The 26,402-nt window shown below is 42.5% G+C and overlaps 2 protein-coding genes across 2 annotated transcripts in view; one reads left to right on the top strand and one right to left on the bottom strand.

Annotated features, from left to right (window-relative positions):
* Positions 1 to 13,035, bottom strand: part of DNAH3 (dynein axonemal heavy chain 3) — an 89,538-nt gene extending 76,503 nt beyond the window's left edge. The window contains exons 1-8 of the mRNA XM_044433719.1: positions 12,925 to 13,035; positions 9,528 to 9,603; positions 7,967 to 8,106; positions 6,715 to 6,816; positions 4,289 to 4,514; positions 3,383 to 3,455; positions 2,068 to 2,254; positions 1,021 to 1,210 (exon numbers count right to left, since the gene is read on the bottom strand). Coding sequence (XP_044289654.1) covers positions 1,021 to 1,210; positions 2,068 to 2,254; positions 3,383 to 3,455; positions 4,289 to 4,514; positions 6,715 to 6,816; positions 7,967 to 8,002 — 814 coding nt within the window. The 5' untranslated portion in view covers positions 8,003 to 8,106; positions 9,528 to 9,603; positions 12,925 to 13,035. The remainder of the gene's footprint in view (positions 1 to 1,020; positions 1,211 to 2,067; positions 2,255 to 3,382; positions 3,456 to 4,288; positions 4,515 to 6,714; positions 6,817 to 7,966; positions 8,107 to 9,527; positions 9,604 to 12,924) is intronic.
* Positions 13,036 to 13,250: 215 nt separating this feature from the next.
* On the top strand, positions 13,251 to 21,735 carry LDAF1 (lipid droplet assembly factor 1). Its single transcript, XM_044433857.1, has 5 exons — positions 13,251 to 13,297; positions 17,567 to 17,694; positions 18,390 to 18,558; positions 18,955 to 19,093; positions 20,844 to 21,735. The coding sequence occupies exons 2-5, from the start codon at positions 17,623 to 17,625 to the stop codon at positions 20,938 to 20,940; spliced, it is 477 nt and encodes a 158-aa protein (XP_044289792.1). The 5' UTR covers positions 13,251 to 13,297; positions 17,567 to 17,622; the 3' UTR covers positions 20,941 to 21,735.
* The last annotated feature ends 4,667 nt before the right edge of the window (positions 21,736 to 26,402 follow it).

Here is a 26,402-nt window from a genome sequence, read left to right as displayed (position 1 = left end):
AAATCTAGCATAGGAAAAATCCACGTGAATGTAAATCCTAAAAAGTTGTACCCCAACACAGTCTACTTGAGGAATCCAAAAGATGCAAGCAGCTATAGCATAAAATATGTCATTAAATATAATCTGGAGGACTATATGGCTGTACGTTACTTAGAATGTTATCATTCGAAAACTTTACAAATACACTCCATTTTAATGCTCAATCAGCTACCCATGAGTAAAGAAAATTTACAGAGCAATTTTGCATCCTGAGTGTCAGCTCCATTGAACGCATAGGACTTGCTTCTGAGTAGAATGAGAGTGCACACTTAATCAACTAATCAGCTACATATTGTTAATTAATTAATTCTGTGCTTTTATACATGATGAAAATCCAATAGCTAGAAATTTTAAAAATCATACATCCTTGTTTTCAAATGATGTGTGTGTGTGTGCACACGCGCGCAAGAGAGAGAGAGAACGCACGCATGCATATTACCTTACACAAATATGCCCCTTGTGTTTTATCCCAAAAGGAATCACCCACTTTGCATATACTTAATTGGCCAGGGGAAATAACTTGAGCAACAAGCCATCCTTGCTACATTCACCTGACATGGCAGACCATCCGACCAAATGTAACTGTGCAAGTCCCTCCAATGCAAAAGGGCTAAGGGGAGAATAAGTCACTCTGGTCAAGAGAACCCAATCACAGGTTCACCTATACCAGTCACTGCCATCTTCTGTTTTTTATAAGTACGTGCATTACAAATCATTTTAAACGTTTAAAATCTGCTGTCTTTCCTGATCTGTTAATCTACTCTGAACTCTGCTGATAATTCTAAATATATTTTGTTTCTAAAAAAGAAAATGGGGAGCAGTTTGCCACTTCATATAATGACCTTCATACGGTCATTCAGATAGGGCGGGTCCTAGAACAGAGTAGTAAAATGTTCAGCTTCCGTAAGTGAGTACCCTAAACTAATGACACTCAACTCCAAAGCACCATGGCATCAATCAAATCTCATTCTTCTCTCTTACCAATGTCTTTCATGAGCCAAATCTGATAATCATTTTGAATCTCTTCTTTTAAGCTGTTCAACAATGCCTCCAAATTTGGGTTGATGAGAAAATGACTCGGGATATGGTTTAAAATACTGTCCATCACTTCTTCTTTCTGTGGTGTCAGCATGTCTTTCCGGATGCCCTTATGAATGTAGTAACAGTAGCGCTGCAAACCCCCACAAAATCATTAGATGGAATTAATATCATCAATGGAACATAAGACACAGCACAGAAGGCTACACTAGGGTCCTGTTTTAGTCATCTAAGTTGATAGTTACCTTAGTAGCAAACTCCATATCTCAAATATGCATTTTGTAAAGAAGATCTCCTTTTGTGTTGAATGTTTTACTGACCCTTGGTTCTAGTAGTATGGGAAAGGGAGAAAACCTCTCAACCTTTTCCACAAGATGCTTCCACAAAAAGCCCAAACCTTGTGACCTTTCTTCACAGCGGAGCTGCTCAGGCCCTTCCCTCCCTTGAAGCTTGTTATCATCTCTTTTTGTTTTAACCATCCTTAATTATTCGGTGACCTCAGCAAACATAACCACCTCACTGCTTACCCTAACTTCTGATCACTTGGGAACTACCACTTGAATTTGTTTTGACATTATTTTAATTGCAAATTTCTTCTGAATTGTTTCTGCAGCTTTTAGCAGCTGCAATGCCAAGTCTCTCTAGTCAATTGCAAAGGTTGTTGTCACAGAATTCAGGCATAATGTTAAATGCCAAGAAGTTGCTCTCTTTTCAGCAGACTGCCATGAGAGTTCAACATTCAAAAAAGGAATGAAATGGGTTTTCAAATGGGGCATCAGCAAGTGGAAAGCAAAAAAAAAAAAAAGGAAAGTAAAGGAATAATGAAAAACAAAAGTCAATTTTCCAACTTAATTTGCCAATTTAAATATGGCTTTTTTGTATTTATTTTGTTGTTTAGACTTGTACTCCTCCTTCTTCTAGGCAGGCATGCACTCTGAGGATAAAGGTTGTTATGAAACATGTACCTTTCTGTTTCAATTGCTCACCTACCTCCAGATCATTATCTGTGGGCAGCATTTCTTGTTTGCTGATCTCCTCTTCATGATAATGCATTACAATAAACTGTTCTTCTGGAGTCAGAGGCTCACTGTCAGAATAACAAGGAACTTCTAATTTTGGGATTTGCTTGACTGCTGCTAATGATTCCAGACTGCATACCTGGGATGTTTCTGCACCTCTGAAATGAAAAGCCACCGGTTTAGTTACCACCAGCCACCTCTGAAATGAAAAGTACACCAGAAATGTACTTTTAAACAACTGCAGTCCATGTTATGCTTTGAGCATCTCCAAATCTTCAGCAAATCTCAAGCTTCTTTAACTTGGGCCAGCTTAGCCTAGTAGCTCCTTCACTGTTATGCTTGTTGCAAGTTTCTTTAAGCCAGTGATGAACAACAGCATCTATTGTTACTATTAATGTGATGGTGATGATTTCTAAGAGGGGAGATTCAAGGAGACTGACAAAGTTAAAACATATACCATTTATAGCAGCTAAAGCAAGTATGTAACCACCCCACAAAACAGCAGTACTGTATTTCCACCCAAGGACCAAAATCCATTTTGCAGTGGGCCTCAGTTATGGGCAGGGCAGAAATCAGAAGAAGAAATTAGGTTGAAGCTCCAAGTGCCAATAACTAGGAGCATAAAATAACCATTTCAACCTTTGGGGGAAAAGGAACTGCAGAATACCATGAAATAATAATTGGTCAGCGGAAAGGGGATAAGATCTGAGGAAGGAGGCTTGGCTTCCTAGGGACATCCAGAATGCCGGATTATAATTCAAAGCCTGAGGCTCTGGTCCTCTATAGCCACTAAAGCATCGATATTAAACAATTCAGTGAGTCCATGAAAGAGCTGATCATCTGCTGTCAAATGCCAAGAATAAAGGACAGTTTTGACTTTGTTTCATTCAAAAAGATAAGCATTTTTTCAGTATATCTTTTGTATTCATAAATGCCTTTGCTTTTTTTTAATTGCAGAATCTGGGGATCAAAGACTAAAGCTCAGCAGCAGAGCACCTGTTTCACATGTCAAGCATACAAGGTACAATCTCTGGGAGAAAACTTTGGAGTGCCACTGCCAGTTACGGTAGACCAGGCTAAGCTACCTGCAATTTGCCCTCTCTTAGTAGGAGCTGTGGGGCTGGCTGGAATGGTGCCTTGTACTAACCAGTCACTACCACCAGAGGACCGCATGGGGGCTCCTGCAGGGAAGATTTGGTCCCTTTCTGCCCCACACCTTGTGGGACAAGAACAACCAACCAAATTACACCTGTTAAATAAATTTAAAGTTGATAACTATGCAATACCTGTCAGAGTCACTGCCAACACTTCTTGGTGAATGTTTTGCCCTTTTCTCGGAAGGAGTATATTCTTTAGGAACTGTGAGACTCCATCAAGGAAAAGCGCCAGCCAAAAACAAGAAGGAAAAGAAAGAAGAGGGAGGGCTCTTGCTACTGAGCCACGGTATTACATTGCTCACAATGGCCCAGAAATGTACTATGTTGAAGGTATTTAAATGATTTTGCTGCTGACACCACATTAAAACCAAGGGGTCATCAATATGGGAGGCCCTGCAGCAAAGAGTACCTTGCTGAGAAACATCTCCAGCCTGGAGTCATCCCCCACCCACCCCACAGGTGGTGGGGATGGGGATGCAAACACCACTCAGCCTTGTAAGTCACTGACATGAAGCTGGACTGGCCCCACCATAAGGCAGAATCAGATCCAGTGGCAGATGCTGTGGGGAGCAGTACTAGCAGGCTTAGTCATACCGCTTGAGATCCTCAGCCATTCCCCTCTCCTGGGGGAGAGAATTATATATGTCTCTGAGCCATTTCAGGGAGCAATAGACGGCAAAAGAAGAAGGGGGCGGCAGAGGATGAGGTGGCTGGATGGAGTCACTGAAGCAGTCGGCGTGAGCTTAGGTGGACTCCGGGGGATGGTGGAGGACAGGGAGGCCTGGAGGAAGGTTGTCCATGGGGTCGCGATGGGTCGGACACAACTTCGCGACTAAAAGCAACAACAACAACAACAACAACTGAGCCATTTCAGCATTTCCCACTGCCTTCAGGTCTGGTGGGGGAGATTCAGCTGCCCATTCCACCGGCTTCTGTGCAGAGAATGGAATGGGGGGGTTGCCATCTTGTGCTTTGCCTCAGGCAGCTAACTCTAGGGCTAACACGAGAAACATTGTTTCTAAGCATGTGGGATACGTGGAGATTCAGCTTTCTGTTTTGCAGACGCGGGAGTCTTCTTTGCCCGTATGGGTGAGACTATCTTCTGTAGATCTTTCATCTTCAGGTCTCGCGCAGTAAGCGTGTAGTTGTTGGCAATGGAATTGCTCGGGCTTCTGAAATAACGCTGCTCTTTAAAGGGGGCCGCCAACGTCCAGGATGCTCTCTGCATCAAAGTGGGGTAATAGCTGCTCTTTTGGATTAACTGAAACGGGAGGAAAAGAATAGCAGCAAAGACGTTAACCTGTGCTACCTGCTGACTTCCTGGAGGTAATAAAAACTGGGACCTGGTGTGCATGTTGAACACAGCACCTGCAGGCACCAATCCAAGCACCTGCAATTTCTCATTACTTGCAAATGTGATGAGGAAAGGTTGCTGGGGTAGTGGACAAGCCACCCAGAACCCCTGGGCTTGCTTTAGAGTTTCGTGTAAAGAGAAGCTATGACACCTCACCACACTCTGAATATTCCAAATGGTGGCCACCATGACAAGAAGCCCCTTGGAGACCACCACTGAATTGTCCATTACAACATTTACCTACTCTGATGTCTCAAATTTTCTATTATATAACAAAGCAGTTTTTCCACTGACAATATGGTAACTAAGAATAGCATAAAACAAATTTATTCTCATAGACACAGCAATTAAACTCATCCACTCCACTGAACCATAATATGAACTTGAAAAAAATGAGTGCATGAAACTACAGAGTGATGTAAAGGATTTTTTTTTCCAGGCACACACAAAGAACTGCATAGCCAGGAGGCCTTTTCCTAAATGCTACACAATAATCCTGAATTGTGAATGATGAGAGTAAAACAATGATGATTTGGAGGAGCTGAGATAAGCCACAGTTACATTTTCAGCAATGGATTTTTGCCTATGACTGATGGGAATGATCTTATCAGTAAAGAAATAGACACTAAACTCATGCTCTGGTCTCACTCAAAAGACAAAGGCTGCTCCTAAAAATGTTCTGTGTAAGTTCCTTCTCCTGTTCTCTCCAAATTCTGATACCGTATTGTTCATTTGTCATTTAAACACTTCTTAGGGTTGCCTTGGGAATAGTTTAGACAAGGAGCCACTTAGGGAATAGTTTTGGAAGCTAGCTCTCTCTTACATTTAACAACAAATCTGCCATCGGGGAAGTGACAAAGGAAAAGAAATTTGATGGGCTCAATTCCATCTTACATTATTTCAGATATTTCAGAAACAGATAACCAGTGGCGAAACCATTCTTCTTAAAAAAAAGTAAACATAAAATATCCTGCTGCAATGTCTAGAAACCAGACTGGCACGGTGGTGACCTCATGGTCAAAGCCCAGTGAACTGCCAAAGGACTGTACAAATAGCACAGGTGGGAAGCAGGTGTGCATTAATGCACACGCAGGTCAGGATCCAACAAAACTAGAACAGGTTCCTGCAGCATTTTAAGCTTCAAAATAATGTTATGGCCAGGCATGTACATGGCTACAGATGCTCGCTTTATTATTTTGACATAATATCGTGTAGCAAATTGGTGCTTATTTCCAAGTCGATACATTTACCATCAGAGCAGCAGAGACACACTCCAAGTTGTTGGGGTTGTCCCATTTGTGCCATGATTTAAGTGGATTTAGCCTGTGTAATTGCTGAGAGTATTCTTTTTGTTTGGCAAACAAGCTACTTGTTTTTGTTTCTTCTGACATGTGATTGTGGATGCAGTTGCGAAGCACAGAGTGCCGGGGAGAATGGTGGGGGGACGGGACTGTTCAATATGTCTCTTACAACTGAAGCAAACCTACTTCATCTAAACCTCCCTCCAATAAGACCATGAAGTCCAGAATCTAAAATTAAGTAAAGGTAAAGGTTTCCCCTTGACGTTACGTCCGGTCATGCCTGACTCTCGGGGGCGGTGCTCATCTCCGTCTCCTAGCCGAGGGAGTCAGCGTTTGTCCACAGACGGTCTCCGTGGTCATGTGGCCAGCATGACTAAACACCAGGGTGCAAGGAACGCTGTTACCTGCCCACTGAAGTGGTACCTTTTTATCTACTTGCATTTGCATGCTTTCGAACTGCAAGGTTGGCAGGAGCTGGGACGGAGCAACGGGAACTCACCCCATTGTGCAAATTCGAACTGGCGACCTTTCGATCAACCAGCCCAGCAGCACAGCAGTTTAAATCACTGCACCACCTGCATCCCATCTAAAATTATATATCTGCAATTCTGCCTTTTTCAGAGTGCCACTTGCATTCAATAAGCAAAACCAGAAGACGCAATCATACCCAGGTTGCAGGAAAAAACAAATCCTACAGCTCCCAGCAGTCCCTGGCCTGGTGAGATTTAAAAAAACAAAAACCCTAAACTTGCATAGGACTGCACGCTTTGCAGAAAACATTTAACCCAGAAGACGTGTACACATACCTCGTACAGTTCAGAGGGCTTTGCTGCAGCCAAAGGAGGCAAGGGTGGTAACTCAGGAATTTGTTTGACCTGGCTCATGTTATAGATAGAATCATTCTGTGCCTGGAAGAAATCAGGGTAAAATAAAATTTGTAGAACACCTACAAAATTAGGCAGATATACAAGGCATGTCTGAGCACAGGCATTAGCCATTTTTGAAGCCACATCACACTGCTGTGTCAGGTTATTGTACACGGCAGGTATCAAAACCTGGGGAATCCTATTTGTATACCATACCTGAACTGCAAACCTAATTTCACACAGAAAGAGAAGCCCTTTCAGTTTATTACCATATCATTTTCAACCTGAAGAATGCTTATTACTATTCGTGAGAAAATCTACTTTTGTTACCCGGTATTACCTACTTCTAATATTATGGCAGGGAGAAAAAAATACCCTGCCAACTAGCAAGTCAGGGAAGAAGGTGAGATTATAATTCATCATGATGAAGATGTACATTTACATCTCATGAAAATGTGCCCAACTTTACAGGTGGTTTCCCATCCAGGTACTGAACAGACTTTGACTTAAGCGAGGTGACTGTATCGGATACTTTCAGACCACATCCTGAATGACTGGTTGCACCAAAGGTCAACATCGTTGGCCGCCCGCTGAGGGCCCACAGCCTAGCAGGGGGCTTGCTAACCAGAGTCGCTCCAGCTGCGTTCAATGTGGTGGCAATGTGAAAGAGAAGCTGTAGCTTTTGCTGCCAATTCAAGAAGCGGGTGGTAGCAATAATGGGGAAGAACATCAGCAGGTGAGCTTCAGTTCCTTCCAACTCTATGCTCCTGTGACAGAAAACAGCTAAGCAGGGGCTCATCATCTGCTACGTGATCCATGCTTTTTCCCGTTTCAGTGTTTCTTTCTTTTTTAGTCAAACCTTTATGAAGCTAGTGCAAAGAGAGAAAAGCTATTAAAAACTAATCCTATTGAAACAGCTCAGCCTTCCAAAATATAAACACCAAAAGCCTATTCCCTGAACTAATACTTTCCAGCTTATCATACTTGAGCCATATTAAAGACAACCTGCTTTACAATGGTGGAAGTTTCACCATATTTAAGATCACAATGTTTCCAACCTACAAAATTAGCGGCAAGGATAATTAAGAACCCATAACCAGAAAAGAAGGGCCTTCATGCAAGGTTTTCCAATCCCAGTTGGCATACAGTCTTTGTCTCAAGGCCCAGACATAGTTCAGTCGCACATACTTACTCTCACAATCTTGGCAGACTGTCTTGGATTCATCATCAACTTTTCCGTGGCACCAGCTATTCCTGGGTTGCTTCAAATGTACCAATTAGATCAGTCTTCTTCTCACAATAAATTGTTTGCTACCACTTTGTTTAAAACACCTGGAAGGAGCACAGTGATTGAGGAAAATAATTTCAGGACTGACATTCATTCCCAAATCTTGCAAAAGTAGCTATTACAGATCTATTTTCCAACATCCCTCCAAGATTACAAACTGGAAAACAATGCCTCTGCCATCTTTGTTCTACCAAAGCTCCTCAGGTCCACCCCTTCTATCTGCACAACAACTCAAACTAATTGTTCTTGGCAAAAGTACCAAGTTGCAGTTCAGTCCTTCCTCAGTCAAATGTTTATTTTGACTTCGCACTACATTATTCATTCAACACATTTATAACAATAAAGATATGGAAGACAAACATACATACACGTTGTGTTTTAATATGCTTGCTGTTATAGTATGTTTTAATTAAGAATTTATTTTTAACCTATGCTTTATTGTCAGCTGCCTTGTGTGCCATTTCTTGACAGAAAATCAAGGCAGGGCATAAACAAAATGAATATTCAAAAAGACTGCCATCAAAACTTGACAGTGATCATTAAGGCAATTTTGAAGTTGAGAGTGGTATATGCTTGTTATCTACTTACTCAGGAAAAGCCAATTGGAATAAGTACAATTATTTATTAAATTTATATACCACCCAGCATCTACTAGGGACCCCGGAACAATATACATAACATTAGAAACAGGCAAATGCAGTAGCAGTAAGATGATAAGACACGTAACAATGCTTGCACATCTGCAGTTGTCATATGCTGTTGTCTCCATTCATGGTGAACTTTTGGATTAATGCTCTGACCTTGACAACCCCGTCCAGCTCTTGTAAGCTCAAGGCTCTGGCTTCTTCTATGGAATCAATAAACTCTCAGCATGCACTAACCTGCATAGCTGGTTAAATGGATGCTGGCAGCTGCATGGATGTTTGCTGTCTAAAATTAACTAGAATTGCGCGCTAAGCCAACCAACCACACAAACAAACAAAACAAATAACCTTTTTGAAAATGGAAATGCATTAGCAAGAAGACACATTTTGATTTGGCACTGGAAGGAAAGGAAAGTCTGCAGGTATCAGCCACCTCTCTCTCATAGAGTGCCTGTTTCCAAACTTCCACCTGTCTCCTCCTTTCTCTGTTTGTAATAAAAACATTCTTTTCCTTCCTTGCTTGCTTTCTCTCCAAGTTCCCTTTCTCCTTGCAGCCTTTTGCCCCCTCAGATGCTTCCCTACCTTCTCAACTGGCTTTCCCCACTACCAAATCTAATTTTCCCCATTTTGTGGGAGGGTGGCAAGTATGCTTTTAGCAAAGAAGGGTGGAAACTAAAGCAAACCCAAGGATTCCTGTTGGAAAGCAAAGCAAAGCAAACACAAGCCTTCTCTGCCTCTTCTCAATACTATTACAGGGTGCATAGCAAGGGGTCAGAAACAGTGGGGAAGGGTCTGCCTCTACCTGTTGCTCCCCTAGTTACCTGTCTCTGTGCCTGAGTGCTGCTCACCACTCAAGAAGAACTTCAATGTACGATACACTCTCCTCCACTTGTCAGCCTGTAACCAAGGTGACAGCATTATTGTCACTAGGCAACATAAGAATGAGTCCTCTCTTTCTTCCCTTCTCAACACCCCCTTCCTGCCCCATTCACCCAGTTGGCTGGAACAGCAACTTCTTCAAGGCTGGATCTCATCAGGCCGGAATCGTAAAGTACTGTTGCTCTACCAACCGAAAGCTATTTTGGTACGGTAGGATGGATTATTAACTTGGGGTAGGGCTGAAAAATGAATGACAAAAACAAGGGGTAGCAGAAAAATCTAACTCTTCAAGGAAAGAAAGAGAGAATTAGCTGTGCATATTGCAGAAGGCCAATAAACCAGTTGAAGATCATCAGCTGGAAAAGCTGATTTAGCTGTTCAGATTGGTGGTTGCTCAGCCACATCTGGATGGGATGCATTTCCTAATCTATGGAATGCGCTCCCCAGAGAGGTCCGCCTGGCGCCGTCGTTATTTGTTTTTCAGCGCCAGGCGAAGACCTTTTTATTTAAGCGTCATTTTAATTGTTAATATTATTGGATTTTATCTGGCCAGGGCGACTTATTTTATATTGACATTTTTTGTATTTTAACTTAATGTTTGCACTTTACAAACATTTTAATATTATAATTTAATGTTTGTATTCTAACTTAATGTTGTAAGCCGCCCCGAGGCTTCGGCGAATGGGGCGGCATAAAAATGTTTTAATAAATAAATAAATAAATACATTTCCTCCAGGAGCAAGTATACAATTTGAGAGTATTCCTAGTTCTAGTTCTCTCAGTTCAGATTCCTGAGGCCTCTACCTGCAAAAACTTGAAACAATGCAGTCCTTCCTGAATTATCCTACTACCACTGATTCATGTGTCAATATAACCTCTAGATTAGACTATTGTGATGTTTTATCTGTGGGACTTCCTTTGGTCATGGTTTAGAAACTGCATCTAGTACAAAATACACTTGAAGGATAATTAGCTGAGACCAGTGCTTTTTTTGTCATAGAACGCACCGGAACAGAGTTCCGGCACCTTTTTTCGACAGATTGCCCAAGTTTTAAAAGTAACTTTTGAAAATTTGATGTTTGGTCCACGTGGATTTGAATCGCCCTGTCAAGCGTAGCAGGTCGGCGGCAAAATCATTAAAATGGTGCATGCGGGCTGCTTGTGTGTCGAATCTGATGCATGCGTGCTTCGTCCGCGCTGCTGGCACTGCTTGGCTTGTGATTGGTCATGTGGTCACGCACTGAGTGCGTACTGTGGGTGGCAACCATTATGTTTCGTTACACAACTGACATGTGTGTGTGCAGTGATGGACCACATGCAAAATGTAAATAATTTCATGAGTTCCAGCACTTTTTTTCTTACAAAAAAAGCACTGGCTGAGACTGAGTGCTGATGAGTTATCTAATCAGTGCTTAAGCAATTACCCTGTTTCTGTTCAAGGCTCATGTCAAATTGTTAGTGTCTATTGTTAATACCTGTTGGTGCTACCTGAATAATCATCTATCTCCCTGAGAGACTTTCTATGAATGGACGACCACCTTCAGCTGCCCATGGCATCATAAGTACAGCAAGTCAGAAACCAGGGAATGGTCCTTCTCGGTAGCAGCATTCCACCCTTACAATAATCACCCCAAAGAACTGATCTGGAACCACTTTTTTGTCATGTGAATGCTATGTGAAGCCCTCTTGATGTTCCCAGAATGAGGTTTTTATTATGCTGTTCTGCCAATTTAGCTTAGCATTTACAGTTTTATTTTATGCATAACTTATTATTGTTTCTATTTTGTAATGTCACACTGGGAAAGTGTTTTAAAGAACATTATGCACATCTGTAAAACTGAGAGGTTGGGCTAGAAATCCAGAAAATAGTAGGGCTGTAGTACTGAGTCAACTGTTTTTTTAATCAAATGAAAAACTTTAATCAGTCCATTGTTCTTTGCTGTTTTTCATGTTAGAATAAAAGATTATATCTTCTCAATTTAAAACCATTTTTTTCTTTCTCTCTCTCTCTCTCCTTCTCTCAGTGCTTCCTGACAAGGCTTTTATTCTACAATTACTCTGCCTCCAATATAAAATTTTATGAAAGGTAACCCATCATTTCTTTTTCCTTCTCAAGAAAAAATATATCTGTCAAGGAGAAAAAGCTAAGAACAACTGGTAGTACTAGGTGTGAAATGAATCACAGGCTAAAATTTAAAAAAGTCTTGTGTTCATCAGCCTACATAATTTCAGTTATCTTCACCAACTTCTTTGAATCTATAAATGAATATAATATTGCTGCACTTGTCCTGGGGGTGTTAGACCTGACAAATGACTACTAGAAATATGTTTCACTAGTAAATGCAGCTATCTGGTTTCAATTAAAACAACACAATACATGCACACAGGCCTTGAGTATGGATTGCTATTGAATCATACATTGTTGAAACATGAGTTCTCCGAACCCAACCAAGATAACCCATGTTTCAACATGGCTTCAACAGTAACCCACGTTCAACCCATACTCTGCCCTTAAGTGTGGGTCATCAGGTTGACTGAACCCAACCACTGTTTTATTGGGATTCTGTTTAAATTATTTTGTTTGCTAAAAGCTACTTGTAAGCTGCTGGTGGCAGAATGCCCTGCACAGAAAGGTTGCCTGCCACAAACAAGCTTTTAGTGCATCTTTAGCTCTTTGCACTACTGCTCACTTTTTATCTTGGGTTCTGTTTTAAACTCACAGTTGTTATGTTTTACTGTATTTCAGTTTGAAGTTTTGGTCTGTGAACTGCCCAGAGGGTTTCAGCTAATGCATGGCCTAGAAATGCAGTGGAGAAGCACACTGGGAGCGTTTGTTATCCTTGATAGTGGTAACAGTAATATTAACATGTGGTAACAACAAAGGCACTCACCATAAACATGACCCTTAACAGAGTGGAAAAAGGGAGTGGGAGAAAGGAGAAATATCGTATGTTGATGAAGGCCATTAGGTGAAGCTGGACTAAGTCTCAGCCTAACCTCTCTCTCACAGTTGTTGTCAGGTTGCAATGAATGGAGAGACACATGGAAGAGGGAAACATTGCAAATTAAAAGCATTGTTTCAAGGCCTAAACCGTAACACCACTATTTATTGTTCTCATTACTCAAAATCGTTCTAAGCTGCCTTTCCAGGAAGAAGCCCTGCAAGATGACGCCATTGTTTTGCTTCTATTAAGTTTATTGTTTCTGTTGTTGTTTCGGTTAAGTTTCTACTAAGCCCGCTTCCTTCTTGCTGCACACATCCTTGCTCCCTGCCGGCCAGCCAGGATGTTAACACCATCCTGCTTTTAAAGTGTTGCTTTTATTCTGCGCCCGTTTTACCTTCTGTCTCAGCGACGGCACGGTTTACAAATGCTGTACGTGGAAATGAAGGGCAGACATGAAATATGAGTGGACGCGGAGCGGAGGCCCAGCGGCGCCCCGGCGGTCGGGGGGCGGCCGCGGGGGTGCTTTTGCGCGCCTCAGAGGAGCCCGCCCGGCCGGCCTGGCCCAGCCCAGCCCGGAGGCGGTGGGGGAGAAGGAAGGCGCTGAGCCGAGCCGAGCCGCGGCCCAGGCGCGGGAGGAGAGGAGGAGAGGCGGGACTGGCTCCGGCGGCCGAGCCCAGCTCTGCCTCCCACGCGGGGCGAGGCCCAGGCGGGCACCGGCGGCCAGCAGCACCGCGGCCGAGAAGCGGCGGCTGCGGCGTCGAGCTGAGGTAGGGCGAGAGACGGACAGAGGCGGGCGGGCAGGCGGCCGGCCCCGCGGGAGGCCTCCACAAGCCCTGCGGGAGGAGGGGGAGAGGAAGGCTGCAGCCGCCACGGGGAGCAGCGGGGAGGGTTGCCGCCACCTCCGCCAGCCCTTCGCGCGCGGGCGGGCGGGCAGAAGCCGACCGAGAGCCCCGCTCTGCACGCTCCCGCGGCCCGGTCAGCAAGACGCGTGTGCGGCGGGAAGCCACGGCGCACCGGCCTTGTCTGGACGCTCCGTCCCTGCCCTCCTCCTCCTCTCCCTCCCTGCTCTCCAGAGCCTCTCGGGAGGCGGGACAGGCAGGCGTTCAACAGGGAAAGCGCCCCGGGCTCCCGCGCTTTCCCTCCACGCGTTCGCTGCCCCGCTCTTCTGGGGGGCTTCTGAGCGCGTGGCCGCCAGAGGTCGACAGGAATGGCCCTTACTAAGCTGGCATCCTGTGCACAGGTTCTGGATGGATGGGACGTGTTGTCCCACACCTCTGGGTGGCACTGTCTTGGGAAGGGGAAGGCAGCAATAGGACGGTGTTGCCTCTCCACGCCATCCCACTCCCACTTCGGCTGCGGTGACCTCCCTTTCGTGAGCCCCCGAAGGCAGGAGAGGCAGAAATGCCACAGGGTCGCACAAAAAGCATGCGATCTTTGCAGTTAATTCCCACCAAGCAGGTGGATGGCAGACTCATGCACAGTCCTGTGTAAAATCTGATTCAGGTTTTGGTCCCTAGTTGGAAACAACTGGTAGTACCAGCACTATACCAAAGATAATCTATAGTAATATGTATCAAAACTTGCCCAGGTAGGACCAGCTTAAGACATTTGCAGAAAGACTGTATATAAGGATTAGAAATAGTGTGCTTTTTGGAACTAAGTGCACTTGCAAAGGAATATTTTAGTAGCAAATCATCATATGGGTGTGCTCTTCTAAAATATGAGTAGTTCCAGAATTTTATTAATTTTCTGTTCTTGTAAACATGTAAGTCACCTTTTGGCCTAATTAAGATCCGCAAGGTGACTTACAATCAAAACTTAAGAACTATGTGCAGCTATCAAATCCAAAGGAGGACAGTCCCTTGTTATACTCATCAAGTAGCTTAAAATCTCTTACACATGATTTGGCTGCAGAGCAGTCTTCTCTAAATATATACACCCACCCTGATGGAAATATGCATACATGAAAGGGGTGTAGCTAACTTTGACCTAGTTTATGTATTCAGCTGAATGACATAGTGATGAAAGCTTCTCCCAGCTTGTGGGAGAATGACATAGTGATGAAAGCTGCACTTGAGGCTGCAGCTGGAGGCATCTGTTAACTGCCCCTACCAAAAACAAAAGCCCTCCTTAAAGGGAGAAAGCCAGCTTGTCAAGAATTAGGATTCAGGCTAATCTTCCTGGAATATGATGTTTCTATGTACACATGCTTCTTCATGGAGAAGTTGAAGATCATAGAACTCTTACCTGCATCCTGCAGAGATACAGTTTGGGTCTGTTGCTCGTATAAATTGGGCTTTCCTCTAGAATTTTCTTTTTCCATTGTGCAACCATGATAATAGAGATTGATGGGAGGTCTCAGGTGTGATTTCCTGAGATCTCCAGATTTGGGGGAGGGGGGGACATGCATGAAACCCTTGAGACTTTTTGCCAGTCAACGTTGACAATACTCGACTAAGGAGACCAAGGGTTTGGCTGAGCTTCCATTTTTCCTGAATGTGATTTGTACTTCCTCCACTCTTCAACATTCTGAAACTGCTATTCTTACTTCAGAAGAGCCCATCTGATAGTTTCACATGAAAATGTTTTTCGATTTAAGAATCAAAACCAGGTTGATGTTTACTTACCAAAAAAGCAGTAATCTTTCTAATGTCTTAGGTACATCTGCTGGATTCCTTTCTGTGTGGGCATCTGAATCTGTTGGTGTGGCCATTACTTTTTAAAATGCACTTTGTAGTACACATGTTTAATGCTCCTGGCATGGGATTTTTGGAGTGGAAGTTCCTAGGAGATAGTATCAGAAATCAAAGGTTTGTCCTTGCAGCAACTTTCTTCAACCTGGTGCCTCCAGATGTTTTAGTCTGCAAGTTTCATCATGCCAAACTACCTGGCTACTTGGGGAGGTGGTCCCTGTTTTCCTTTACACTAGCACTAAACAGAAGCATTTCCCATTAAAGCCTTTATCAATGGTAGCTGCTTCCATAAATACTTACAAATATTTACGGAACTGCTGCTCTGTGGGAACAAATGTTTTATCTAGTTCAGCTCAGTAGCCAATCCAAAGAAATACTTACAAGGAGAGCCAGGCAAAGTAAAGTGCAACAAAGCAGGCGGGAACTCAAGAAGAGTTGTTCTCTCAGTAGTGTGTAGAGGCCTTCTGAGGCTTTATTAAGGCTGGCTGATATGGGCCTGATGTTAACCCCAGCCCTGCTGAGGAGTTGTATATCTCTTAAAGGGCCATATCCTACTTCCCCAGCCCTTTGAGTCTGACAAGTTGAGTATAACTATACACATACCTTGATCTGGAAGATCCTAGCGTGATCGATTATGATTCACTAGACAGTGCTCCTCCAGTTTATGAGTTCTTCCTGGGGTCAGAGGAGGTGTCAAGGCCAGAGAACATGACAGTAGACAGCGTCTCTTGCAGATGAGTCACCAATATTGTTCTGAGATTTATATGTTTGTTAAGCTTGTCAGGATATGCTGAAACTGGAGTGTAAAAATAGGAAAGGTCTCTGACCAGCTGTAGTGCTTGGAGAAGCTCCAGGCATGGCTAGCCCATGCAGAGGGAAGCGCTGAGTCAAGAAAGTTTATAACGTTTATAACATTTCATAACATGCTTTAGACCCTGTTCTTTACCCACAATTTCCCTGTGCTGCCCAGTCTTTCTGTTTTTAACTGTGTGTTGTAATGGTTTTAATTGGTCTTAATGCTTCTATTAATGTTTTATATAAATGTTTTATGATGAAACAAAATAATATATATACCATAATATATTTTCATTTTTGTAAAGCACTTACAAATATTTTAATATCAACACTATGGGAGAGGGGGGTATAGCCAGAATAATAAAAGTGAAGGAAATGATTTCCTAGCACCTTAACCCTTTGTACTAAATATATTCTTTTTATTAAAGTAGATCTACAAAGAGGTTAAAAAGCAACTGAGTCCTGCTTGTAAGATTATAATCTAGCCCTGTAAATAAGCCACATAAGGTATTCAACTGCAATTACACATATTTATTTTACTGACCTGCTGGGAGCTGACAGAATGAAAAGCTCTGTCCCTCTTCCAATAGTCCGATGCCTTTTCTGTGCCGGGCATAGCACAGAAAGCTCGCCTCCTCTAGGTTTTTGTATTGGGCACAGAAGAGAGAAGCAGTACTTTTAATTCCTCCTTCACTAGCCTATTTACCTGCCAGAGTGGAATTTCACCTATGGGGATCAGGCAAAGACTTAAAAGCAATGATGAAAAAAACAGGTGCGCACAGAAAACAAGAGGGCTGGGGGAGAGGGACAGAGGGAGACACTGGGGTTGCAAAGCTTATCTCTGTGATTTTTATTTGTTTTTAATTCTGACTGAAGAGGCATGTTGATAATGTCTCCTAAAAACTTCAGCAAGGAAACTCTATGTCTGATCAAACTGGAAAAGTAGCTTTCCTAAGAAAATGATTCAGGACCTGAACACCTTGCTTGTGTATACTACATATCCTATTTTAAATTTGTTTATCTAATGGCAGCATTTTATGTTTCATATATTTGTATTAGGACTGCAGAATCTAGTTGAGTAACCTGTTATGCTGGGATCCATGTGTAAGGCTGTAGCAGGACAGAGAAATCAACGGAATTCAGTGGAACTGCCTTGCCCAAACAGAAATACTCTTCATCTTTTCCCTAGATTGAAGCCATTGTGTGGAGGGGAACATACTCGCCTGCACATTTATGCAAAAAAAAAAAAGTTTTCAAACCCCATGTATTTAATCAAATAAGCTATCTTTAATCAGATTACAAATAGAACATAGCTTCCAGTTGATCACAAATTGATGGAATCATGCTGGTTAGGGAATGCTGAGAGCTGTAGGACTTTTTTTGTCTAAACATTCATATACATAGGAGTGTGCCCTTACAGTACTGAGACCTTCATTAATGTTTTTGTTCACATACCTATTAGCAAAATATTTCTTTTTTTTCTGAGTTCTTAGGTGTATTATGCATTAATCAGAAGCAATATTAAAATAATGATACATTTCTTTTAAGGTTTGGTGTTTAAAAATGCACTGATTTTACGACAAATTTGGGCCAAAACTTGCATCATGTCGAAAGAAATACAGGAACTCCAGAAACGGTGGCAGGCCGTGCTGGAAACTGTTCACAGCAACTCACATGTGAGTTATGAATGTTTTCATGATTTTATTGTGACTTTTTCTCCTTCTGTTTATGGATGGGCTCACACACACAAATAGAAGCAAAATACCAAGTTTCAAATTGCCCCTGGATGAACCAGGAAGACGCAACATCTTCCCTTCCCAGTCTACACAGCATAGCTCCTCTTTCTGATAGAAGGCTGGCCAGCCAGATATCTGGCACTTCAAGATAATCTCCAAGTTAGAGAACGAGTAAGAACTTAAGAAAAGCCATACTGGATCAGACCACCTAGTCCAGCATTCTGTTCACACAGTGGCAAATCAGCTGCCCATCCTCTAGAATAACTGAGCTCTGAACAACTTCCTTCAGTGTTTTCACTTCCACAGAAATCCTGCAAATTATATCTCCAATATTGCTTTTTAGCTTCTGTATTTTTGGCAGTCCTGATCTGCATTTTAACAGCCATCTTTACTTCAGCCTGCGCATTACCAGAGCATGTCTCCTGCCGCATGCAGGATTGAACTTGCCACATGTGCAGCTGTTTCATAATAAGTAGTTTCAAAAGACTGGCCAGATCTTCATACTTGAGAATGTCTGCATGAATTGACTATATCAGAGGCATGATTCCCTCCTGGAGCGACTTTACTTTCTGAGACTGTTTGATTATCTTAGTAAGGATATTTCAAACCTCCCTGCCTTTCTATTTATATTACAGGTTGTTGCTTTTATGAACTCCCGGGTAGGCCGGTACTTAGATGACCACCCCTTTCTCACCCTGTCACTAGTGGTCTTCCTTGCAGCGTCTGCCATTCCTGTTGCATTCTTTCTGTTTTTTGTTGTCGCCACAACTGTGATCGCCTGTGTTGGGGTGATTATCATGGAAGGTAAGTAGTGTTTTATTCCTTAAATGGCACTGGGTGATGGAACTCCCACTGAGTTAGGGCTTTAGAGCTCAGTGGTACAGCACACGCTTATGTAAAAGCCCAGATTCCTTCCCAACAGCGCCAGGAAAGATCCCTGGCCTGGAAGGCACACTGAGTGTCTAGTTTTTCTTTCTAACCTGTAATCCCCATCAAAATTTGCTCCCTGCATGGTAATTAAGCTGAGGACGAAGGGGAAAACACCTGCTGGCACCCACGAACACTCAGAATTCTGGGAAATAGTTTTGGGAGCAGAGCCCCATGGAACACCCCAGTGCCCCCTCCACCAGTCAAAAAAGGGGGTGGTTACATGCTGTCCCGGCACGACACGTAGAACTTGCTGCTCCTTGCTCTTGGCAGGTTTAGTGATCTCGATGGGCGGTGTCACCCTGCTGTGTGTCCTTGGTGGACTGGGAATGCTGTCCCTGGCCGTGTCTGCAGTGGTAAGCGTCTGCTACTTGTCTCTCACAACTCTGCTCAACTACTGGCTCACTCCAAAGTAAGTACTAACTCGCGTGATCAGAATAAATCTGATCAATATTCAGTAGCGACTCTTATTTTACTGGGGCGTTGAATGTCACTGAAACTAGAGTTTTACAGAGTCTTTTGGTTAAATAAATTATGTGTGCAGGAAGTTTAAGCTAACTCTCCACGGACCCCTCTTATAATTTTCTCTTTCTCATTTGTATACCCAATTCTTACCTCCACAAACTCAGGAAGCAATCCTGGGACAGAGCTTTGGCCATCATGCTGGTCCATTTATACTGGGCTAAATAGACCAGTAGTCTGGTATCATTCTTCAATATAGTAAGTCATAGACAATTGACTTTTGTGTATGCTCTAGCTGTGTCTCTCCACCAGGAATCCATCCACCCCATTTCTCTTCTGGTTCCTGTTCCAGGAGTAAATCATTTCCAGGATAAATCGTGACCCTGTTTTTGCCTTTTGAGATGCCTTTTCCAAACTGTTAGTATGAGTTGCTAGATTTTTCATTCTGTAAATTTCAGCCCCTTTTTAAAGTATCTGGGAGTGAAATCTCTGAAATAAGGAAGTGTGGCAGACACGTCTCATCTGTAATATTCCTATGTATAATTGCATGCTGAGAAATATTGGGGTGTTGAGTAATACCCCTGCCTGCCTTTCTGTATGGTGGTAAAACTCAGTTTGAGTTACTCATAACAATTTTTATGACAACTCAGTATTTCTTTAATATGTTTAAGCAACCAACCTCTGGGTTTTAACAACTGGGCAGGAGATACTACTTCCACATAAAAGAATACGGAAGACTATGTATACTATTCCGCAACACATGAATGGAGGCAAGGGTAGTGATCCTGTGCATATAGTACAAAAAATAAGCCTGAATGTTGAAGGACAGGGAATATATTGGCAGTAAGCATTAGGGGGAAGTGGTCATATCCACACACTGCTTTGTTTTTCCATATAACTATGTGCATGTATGTAGCCAAGAAGAAGCCAAAACAATTCTATGGAGAGAGTGGTGTCTTGTAAGAGACCATCCCCAAAATTGCCAGTTAAACCTAAAGGTAGAGGCTGTAGTCAAGGGCCTTTGGTAAGCAAGGTAGCATGTCTGGATCTGTCCTCCTCCTCCCTTCCTTGGACATGAAATCTTACTGTCAACATAAAGCTGGCCTAGAAGGGCTTACATTATAGTGCCACCTCTAGTCTGCTCTTATTACTGCTGAATCTATACAGAATCTTTCCCATTTAGAATCTTGTTAAGACAAAAGAAGACTTAATTTACTTATACCTTAAAAACCAGTTGCAGTCACCGATACAGTTAGCATGTTAACATTTGGTTTGGCCAAGTGTTAATGCCAGACTGCCTGGCCTGACTAATGCAACATTAGCTCAAATGTACTCTTTATAGTGAATGTTTTGCACTTGGCCTGCAAGGATATGAATCCTATTATCATTGTAATTATTACAGTATCTCAGCAAGTGTTCTGGTGCTTTTGAAATCGAAAGCTATTTACTGCATATAGAGGAATGTACAGCACACTAGAAAAACCTTCAAAAATAATACTGCTAAAATGGTATTATCATCCCTCTCTCAATGCCAAAATAAGTGGTGTGGCCCCCTTTTGAAGGGCTTTGAGAAGATATGTGAAGAGAGGGAAATAAACTGTAATGAGGAATGTTCTGAGAATTTTGAATAATGGGCAAGCTCACCTCTGAGACTTGGAATTTATGTGAGACCTGAAAGCAGAAATCTTCTCTCTCTACAGTGTTCTGTCAAAGAAAGAAATTGCTAATGGAAGCAGTTTTATACCAAGCAGCCCTCCTGCCTTAGACCAGGATGCGACTAATAAGAAGAGTGAATAAATTGGACTGGTGCCTAGGATGCTTCCTCAAGCAGCACTTTAAAAAGCACAGTTTGGAGGGAATTGTTACATTCTAGACATGTTTACTTGTCAGACTGGTCACGGCTTGGTGTGTTGTTTATGGGAGCTGAGGATCAATTTTCTCTCTTGGTTCTCATTATCATGACTGGTCCATCATTAAAGGTGTTATATGAGGAACTCAGCAAACATAGAAGAAGACCTCATTCTATTCTTTCAGGTTTATCTTCCATTTAAAACAGTGGATATTTTTATAAAAGATGTTGTGCTTTCATATCCACTAGTTTTATAGCTTGTTAAACTCAAAGCTGGACACTCCTGGCAGGAGTTAAAATTCAATAGTGTTAGCAATACTGCTTATTCGAATGTGGAAAAATACGTTCAAGCCTTAAGCTTTCTTACAACAGCCATTGTAATGGAGAAGGTGGTTTGCACCATGTTAAATGCATATGTGGAAAGCCAAGAGGGGTGGGTGGGAGAGACTCTTTATGCTTGTGAATATCTCCAGTGCTTCAGTTCTATGTTTTAAATTATTCACAGACAATATCCATCTAGTGTTGTGTTTTTACCCTTCTCATGATAGAAGGGTTTTAGGGGCTCTGCAGAACCCCCTGGTAGTAAAGTACTGTGCCTTATTTTATGTGTGTGTTTTCAAATGTATGTATTTGAAATGTATGTATTTGTTTGCACACCTTGAAATCTTTTGTTAATATTTTTTCCTTGCTTAACTGGTAAAGCCATTGTCTGACATACTTTGTCACTAAAGAGCTACTTGTTATCCAAGTTGGCTTCTCTTTCTTTGTTTCTTAGGGTCACTATGACCTGGATTGCATATCATGACAACTCACAAGTTATTTAAATCAACGGTTGTTGGGAAGAAGCAGGGGCACTCATGGTTTCCATTTTCTGTTAATAACCTGTAATTGCCCTATTGATCATCAATGTGACAACTGAACGTGTGTTTATCCCTGTCTCATAATACTGGTGGGAGATTCAAGACAAATAAATATTTCTTCCCACAGGACAGAGGTAAACTGCAGTTTGCTACAAGAAGATGTAGTTGTGGCTGCCATCTTAGATGACTCTAAAAGGAAAATTGGACAGATTTATGGTGGATAAGGCCACTAGTGGCTAGTTGTCCTGATAACTACTACTATTATATATTTATTAGTATTATTATTATATGTATTTGTAGTTCACCAATTCCCAATACTGGGCCTCAGGCTGACTACAGCATTAAAAACTTACACAGTACTATACCAGAGAGCTCTAGATAGCCCTTTTTGGACTATTGGTTGTAGAACATAAATTGAAAAATAAATAAAATGTATAAACTTAAATATACAATTAAATCAGCTAAAATATATAAAATACTAAGGTTAAAACAATGGAAATATAGACAATATATGTATTCCAATGCAAATCTGGCAGGTTCAGTCTATAAAGGCTTGCTGGAACAAAAAGTTTTTTGCCTGCCTCCGACAGCATTTGTGTCCACAGACTCGAGAGTACTGTTGTGGAAAGAGAATGCTATAACAGAAGCATGGCTTCTGTTAAAAAGTACTATTTTATTAATTGCGTTCTTGAGATGACTCATGATATACTTTCTCTGGGCAACTTGCAATTCATTTTTTTTAAATGAAGGACATGCAGCCTCATACAATCAACTCAATAAGACAATACCTAAATCCAATCAAACCAAAACCAGAAGAGAGAATAAGCATAATACTGGGCACTGTAATGTGATACAACCATGCAGAGAGCTAAAACACACAACAAAAGCATTCAAGATGCAATAAAAGGACAGGCTAAAATATTAATATCAGCTTCTTAAATGAGGTCAAAGCAATACTAAAATTCAAGAGGAAAAAACTGATCTGCATTGTGAGAGAAAGGTAATAATCTGGGCAACACGTGTTGCACAAGTGAAGGGAATGGAGCATTGCCAAAATGTATTTCTTCCTTGCACCACCTTTTCACGCCTCAGACTAAGTCAAAGAAGGGCCTCCGCTGTGAATACCTGGTCTCTGTTAGGTATTTTTGGAAAGATACCTAAAGATAATTTAGACCAGCTTTCCCTAATTTGATGCTCTCTCTAGGTTTTGTACCACATCTCCCATCTGCCCTAGCTATCATGACCAATGGTCTATGGTGATAGGAATTGTCTAAAACATCTGGAGGATACCAATCTGGAGAAAGCTGCTTTAGATACTGAGGTCCTGTTCAAACCACAGGTGAGTGGTTTACGCCTAGCCAAATGATCAGCCTGGCGCCAGGCTGGTTCTGCTGCACTAAGTTTATTATAGCAAACACACACAAAAGCATCTTGTGGCAATTTAAAGGCTTTACGGTTGTACTGTGGTATAAAAGCAGCCAATGAAAACTCAAGGCCATCTGTTAGCCTCTAAGGTGCCACACATCTTTGGAAAGGTGCATTCAGGTCCTTGCACAAAACTTCTTGCATGGGACCCTCCTGCAGTGAGTCTGCCCTCTCATGGCCAATGCCACCAACTCTAGTCCCTGCTCTTTCTCCTCATGGCTACCACTTGCGCGCTTGTCAGGCAGAGAGCCAAGGGAGCAAGCAGGGGCATCTCACCACCACCACCACCACCACCACCACCAATGTTGTCTGGGTCAAAGCAAGGGGCAGTGAATGAGCACGATGCTGGTGGTGAAGAGCAGGAGATGCCACAGGCTGCTTGCTCGTATGGGCCTTTGACAGGTGCCTAACTATGCCTACCTTGGAAGTTGGCCATTTATTATTTATTTATTTATCGATTTATATCCTGCCTTTTTCCTACAAAGGGCTCAAGGCAGCTTACATCTCCTCCATCTTAGCCCCACAACAACAACCCTGTGAGGTAGGTTGGGCTGAGAGTCTGTGACTGGCCCAAAGTCACCCAGTTGGCTCCATGGCTGAGCGGGGACTAGAACCCAGATTCTCTGAGTCCCAGTCCCATGCTCTTAACCACTACACCGCACTGGCTCTTAACCACTACACCGCAATGGGCATGTGCTCCCTTCTGGGTCTCTAGTTTTGCCACCTGATGGTAGAGTACGAATTAGCCACTCCCATTCACATTTGGGTAGCCTCTTGAACAGATCCAAAAATCACCCCATTGTGGTCTTCTCCACTAAGAGGCAATGCCTTGTATTTGTTGAATTTGTAGTAAATATTCCAAAATGGGCATCAATATGTCTAAATCACCAAATACAGTTTTAGGCAGATTCATGTTTCCTCTTGTGGAGGGAGGACACATAAATGGCCAATAACTGTATCAGGAAACAGCCACCTGCACAACTGAAGCTGAGAAGAAAAAATAGGACCCTCCATCTGCCCTCACGTTGGGGACATGAGGCATGATTAGGAAGGGGACTTTGCACCCATAGTTGAGGAGGGGAAGGAGGAAACTGCATGAGAAACAGACTGAGAAGCCCTGGTGTAATGAAACTATCGATAACTTCTAATTACTTTTCCCCTCTTTGATCAAGGAACAAAATTAACCAGAGTTGAAATGACTGCGTATTTCAACCTGTTGGGAAGAAGGGTGGGAGAAAGACATTCAGTTTTACCTCATCTCTTCTGCTTTGTTTACTATTATGTCTGAAATACATGCACAGGAAGAAAATTATTTTCCTAAATGCTGAGAAATCAAGTTCTTCCTTCTCCACACTGCAAGATTCTGCTGAAAATGGTGGTGCTGAACAATCTTACTCTTTTAAAAATATTTTAAATCTCTTTTTAAAGCACTGAAGGCAAGGAAGTACAAGACACAGAGTCAATGCTAATACATTTACTCATTCACTGACTCTTTGTTTTCCTTCAGCTGGTATGCAGATAGAACACTTAGGCATTTCTGTTTAATACCCAAGCATAATTTTTCCTTGTTTTTGGCGTGGGTTGATGAATTGCACTTAAATAAGTCAGCTTCCACAACTGTACATTGTGGCAGAGTATTATTAAATGGGTCTTGGGAAATCCATTTTATTTTGAACCTCTATTAGTTGAGACGCTGAGCTGAATTTCTGAGCTTGAATGCTCTGTACAGCTGCTGTTGTTAAATTGTTTTAAACCCATCAATATATCAAAGGGTGTGTGTGCTGCCAGCTTCTGAAATGTCATCAATTGCTGTTTTACACCACTGAAGGTTCATAAAATGAGATGGAATAGTTTTGTTTGCTTGTTCACTGCATGTATGAGCTTCCTTGAATCACAAGTTGTTGGGGATACAAACAACAGAAATTTAAAACAGTTTCATTGTTACACAGGAATTCAAAACAGGGATTTTAAAAACAAAATCTTGAAGGGCAACCTATAAATGTTTAAAGCAAACTGACAAATTTGCCAGAATTGGGAAACAAGCCAACAGCACTAAAGCCGCTGCCATGCGATGCTCACCAGAGGCAGTACTGGGGTGCAGAAGACAGCAAAACACACACACACACACACACACACACACCGGAATATACACACTTGCCTAAGTCTGTGTCTGAATGACTTTAAAGGACTCTGTTTCCTACAGATGTGCTTACTTGTGGTATGTACAGGAGAGGGTGTTTGATTTCAGGGGAAAAGAACAAAACCTGTAGAAGCCTGTGGGGGCAACAGGCGGGCAAGCACCTGTTGGTCAAAAGCCAGCTAATGCAGGTGGATCACATACAACAGAGCTCATCAAGGCCACCATACCTTCACTTCAAGAAGTCCCCAGAGACATCAGGGTGGTGAGGCAGAATGGCCTCCCGGAGAGTCGGCGCTCCAGCGGTAGTGGGCCACTTCCTTGCTGCATGTTTATCTAAGGGAAAGCCTCTTTGAATTTGCTTGGACTTGCTGCTGAGACGATGCATATAAGATTGTACTGTTAGTCTTAGAATAACCCTGCGAGATAGATGAGGCTGCAAGAGAGGAGATGGTGACTCACACTCCAGAACCAGACCCAACGTTCCAGCTGTCCTACTCTGGGGGAACTGTGCAAGATCTAGAACGAAGAGACTGTGAATCCACATCGTGAATCTCAGCTTCAGTTGACTGTAGCTGGCCTTGCAAGCAGAAATGGCTGCACCATGAAAGAGAAGACACTCCAATCTGAGGATCACGTTGACATGGCCAGGCCAGTGATGGAACTGACTAGCACTTGCTAATGGCATTCACCACTCCCCCAAATTCCCTGCTAGGCTGAGCATAGCCGCAATCCACACAGTATCAGGGCAGAAATGAATATTCCCAGCAACATTATTGTGATGCTAAATATTTTGAGTTGGCCTAATCCTGGCTGAGCAATTAAGATCCACGAGAGCTTTATAAAACACCTGCTCCTGGTGGGGGTGAAAGCTGCTAGAAAGGATTTGGGGCTCAGGATCAATGCAGCAGCCTGAATCTTTGGGATCAAACTAAGCATGATATGGGTGCGTTGTGTACAGGGTCCTACACTGAACAGAGGAGGTGGA

Source organism: Varanus komodoensis, unplaced genomic scaffold (genome assembly GCF_004798865.1).
Source record: "Varanus komodoensis strain SLA01 unplaced genomic scaffold, ASM479886v1 scaffold26, whole genome shotgun sequence".
Lineage (NCBI taxonomy): Eukaryota > Metazoa > Chordata > Lepidosauria > Squamata > Varanidae > Varanus > Varanus komodoensis.
The sequence above is the reverse complement of the archived record's forward strand: the minus strand, read 5'-3'. Positions and strand labels throughout refer to the sequence as shown.

Bases quoted from the DNA above. Each gene is read 5' to 3' on its own strand.
- LDAF1 (XM_044433857.1), top strand. From the start codon at position 17,623: ATGTCGAAAGAAATACAGGAACTCCAGAAACGGTGGCAGGCCGTGCTG. The intron at 17,695-18,389 runs GTGAGTTATGAA...TTTATATTACAG, and splicing joins CTGTTCACAGCAACTCACAT to GTTGTTGCTTTTATGAACTC. The intron at 19,094-20,843 runs GTAAGTACTAAC...CTCTCTCTACAG, and splicing joins AACTACTGGCTCACTCCAAA to TGTTCTGTCAAAGAAAGAAA.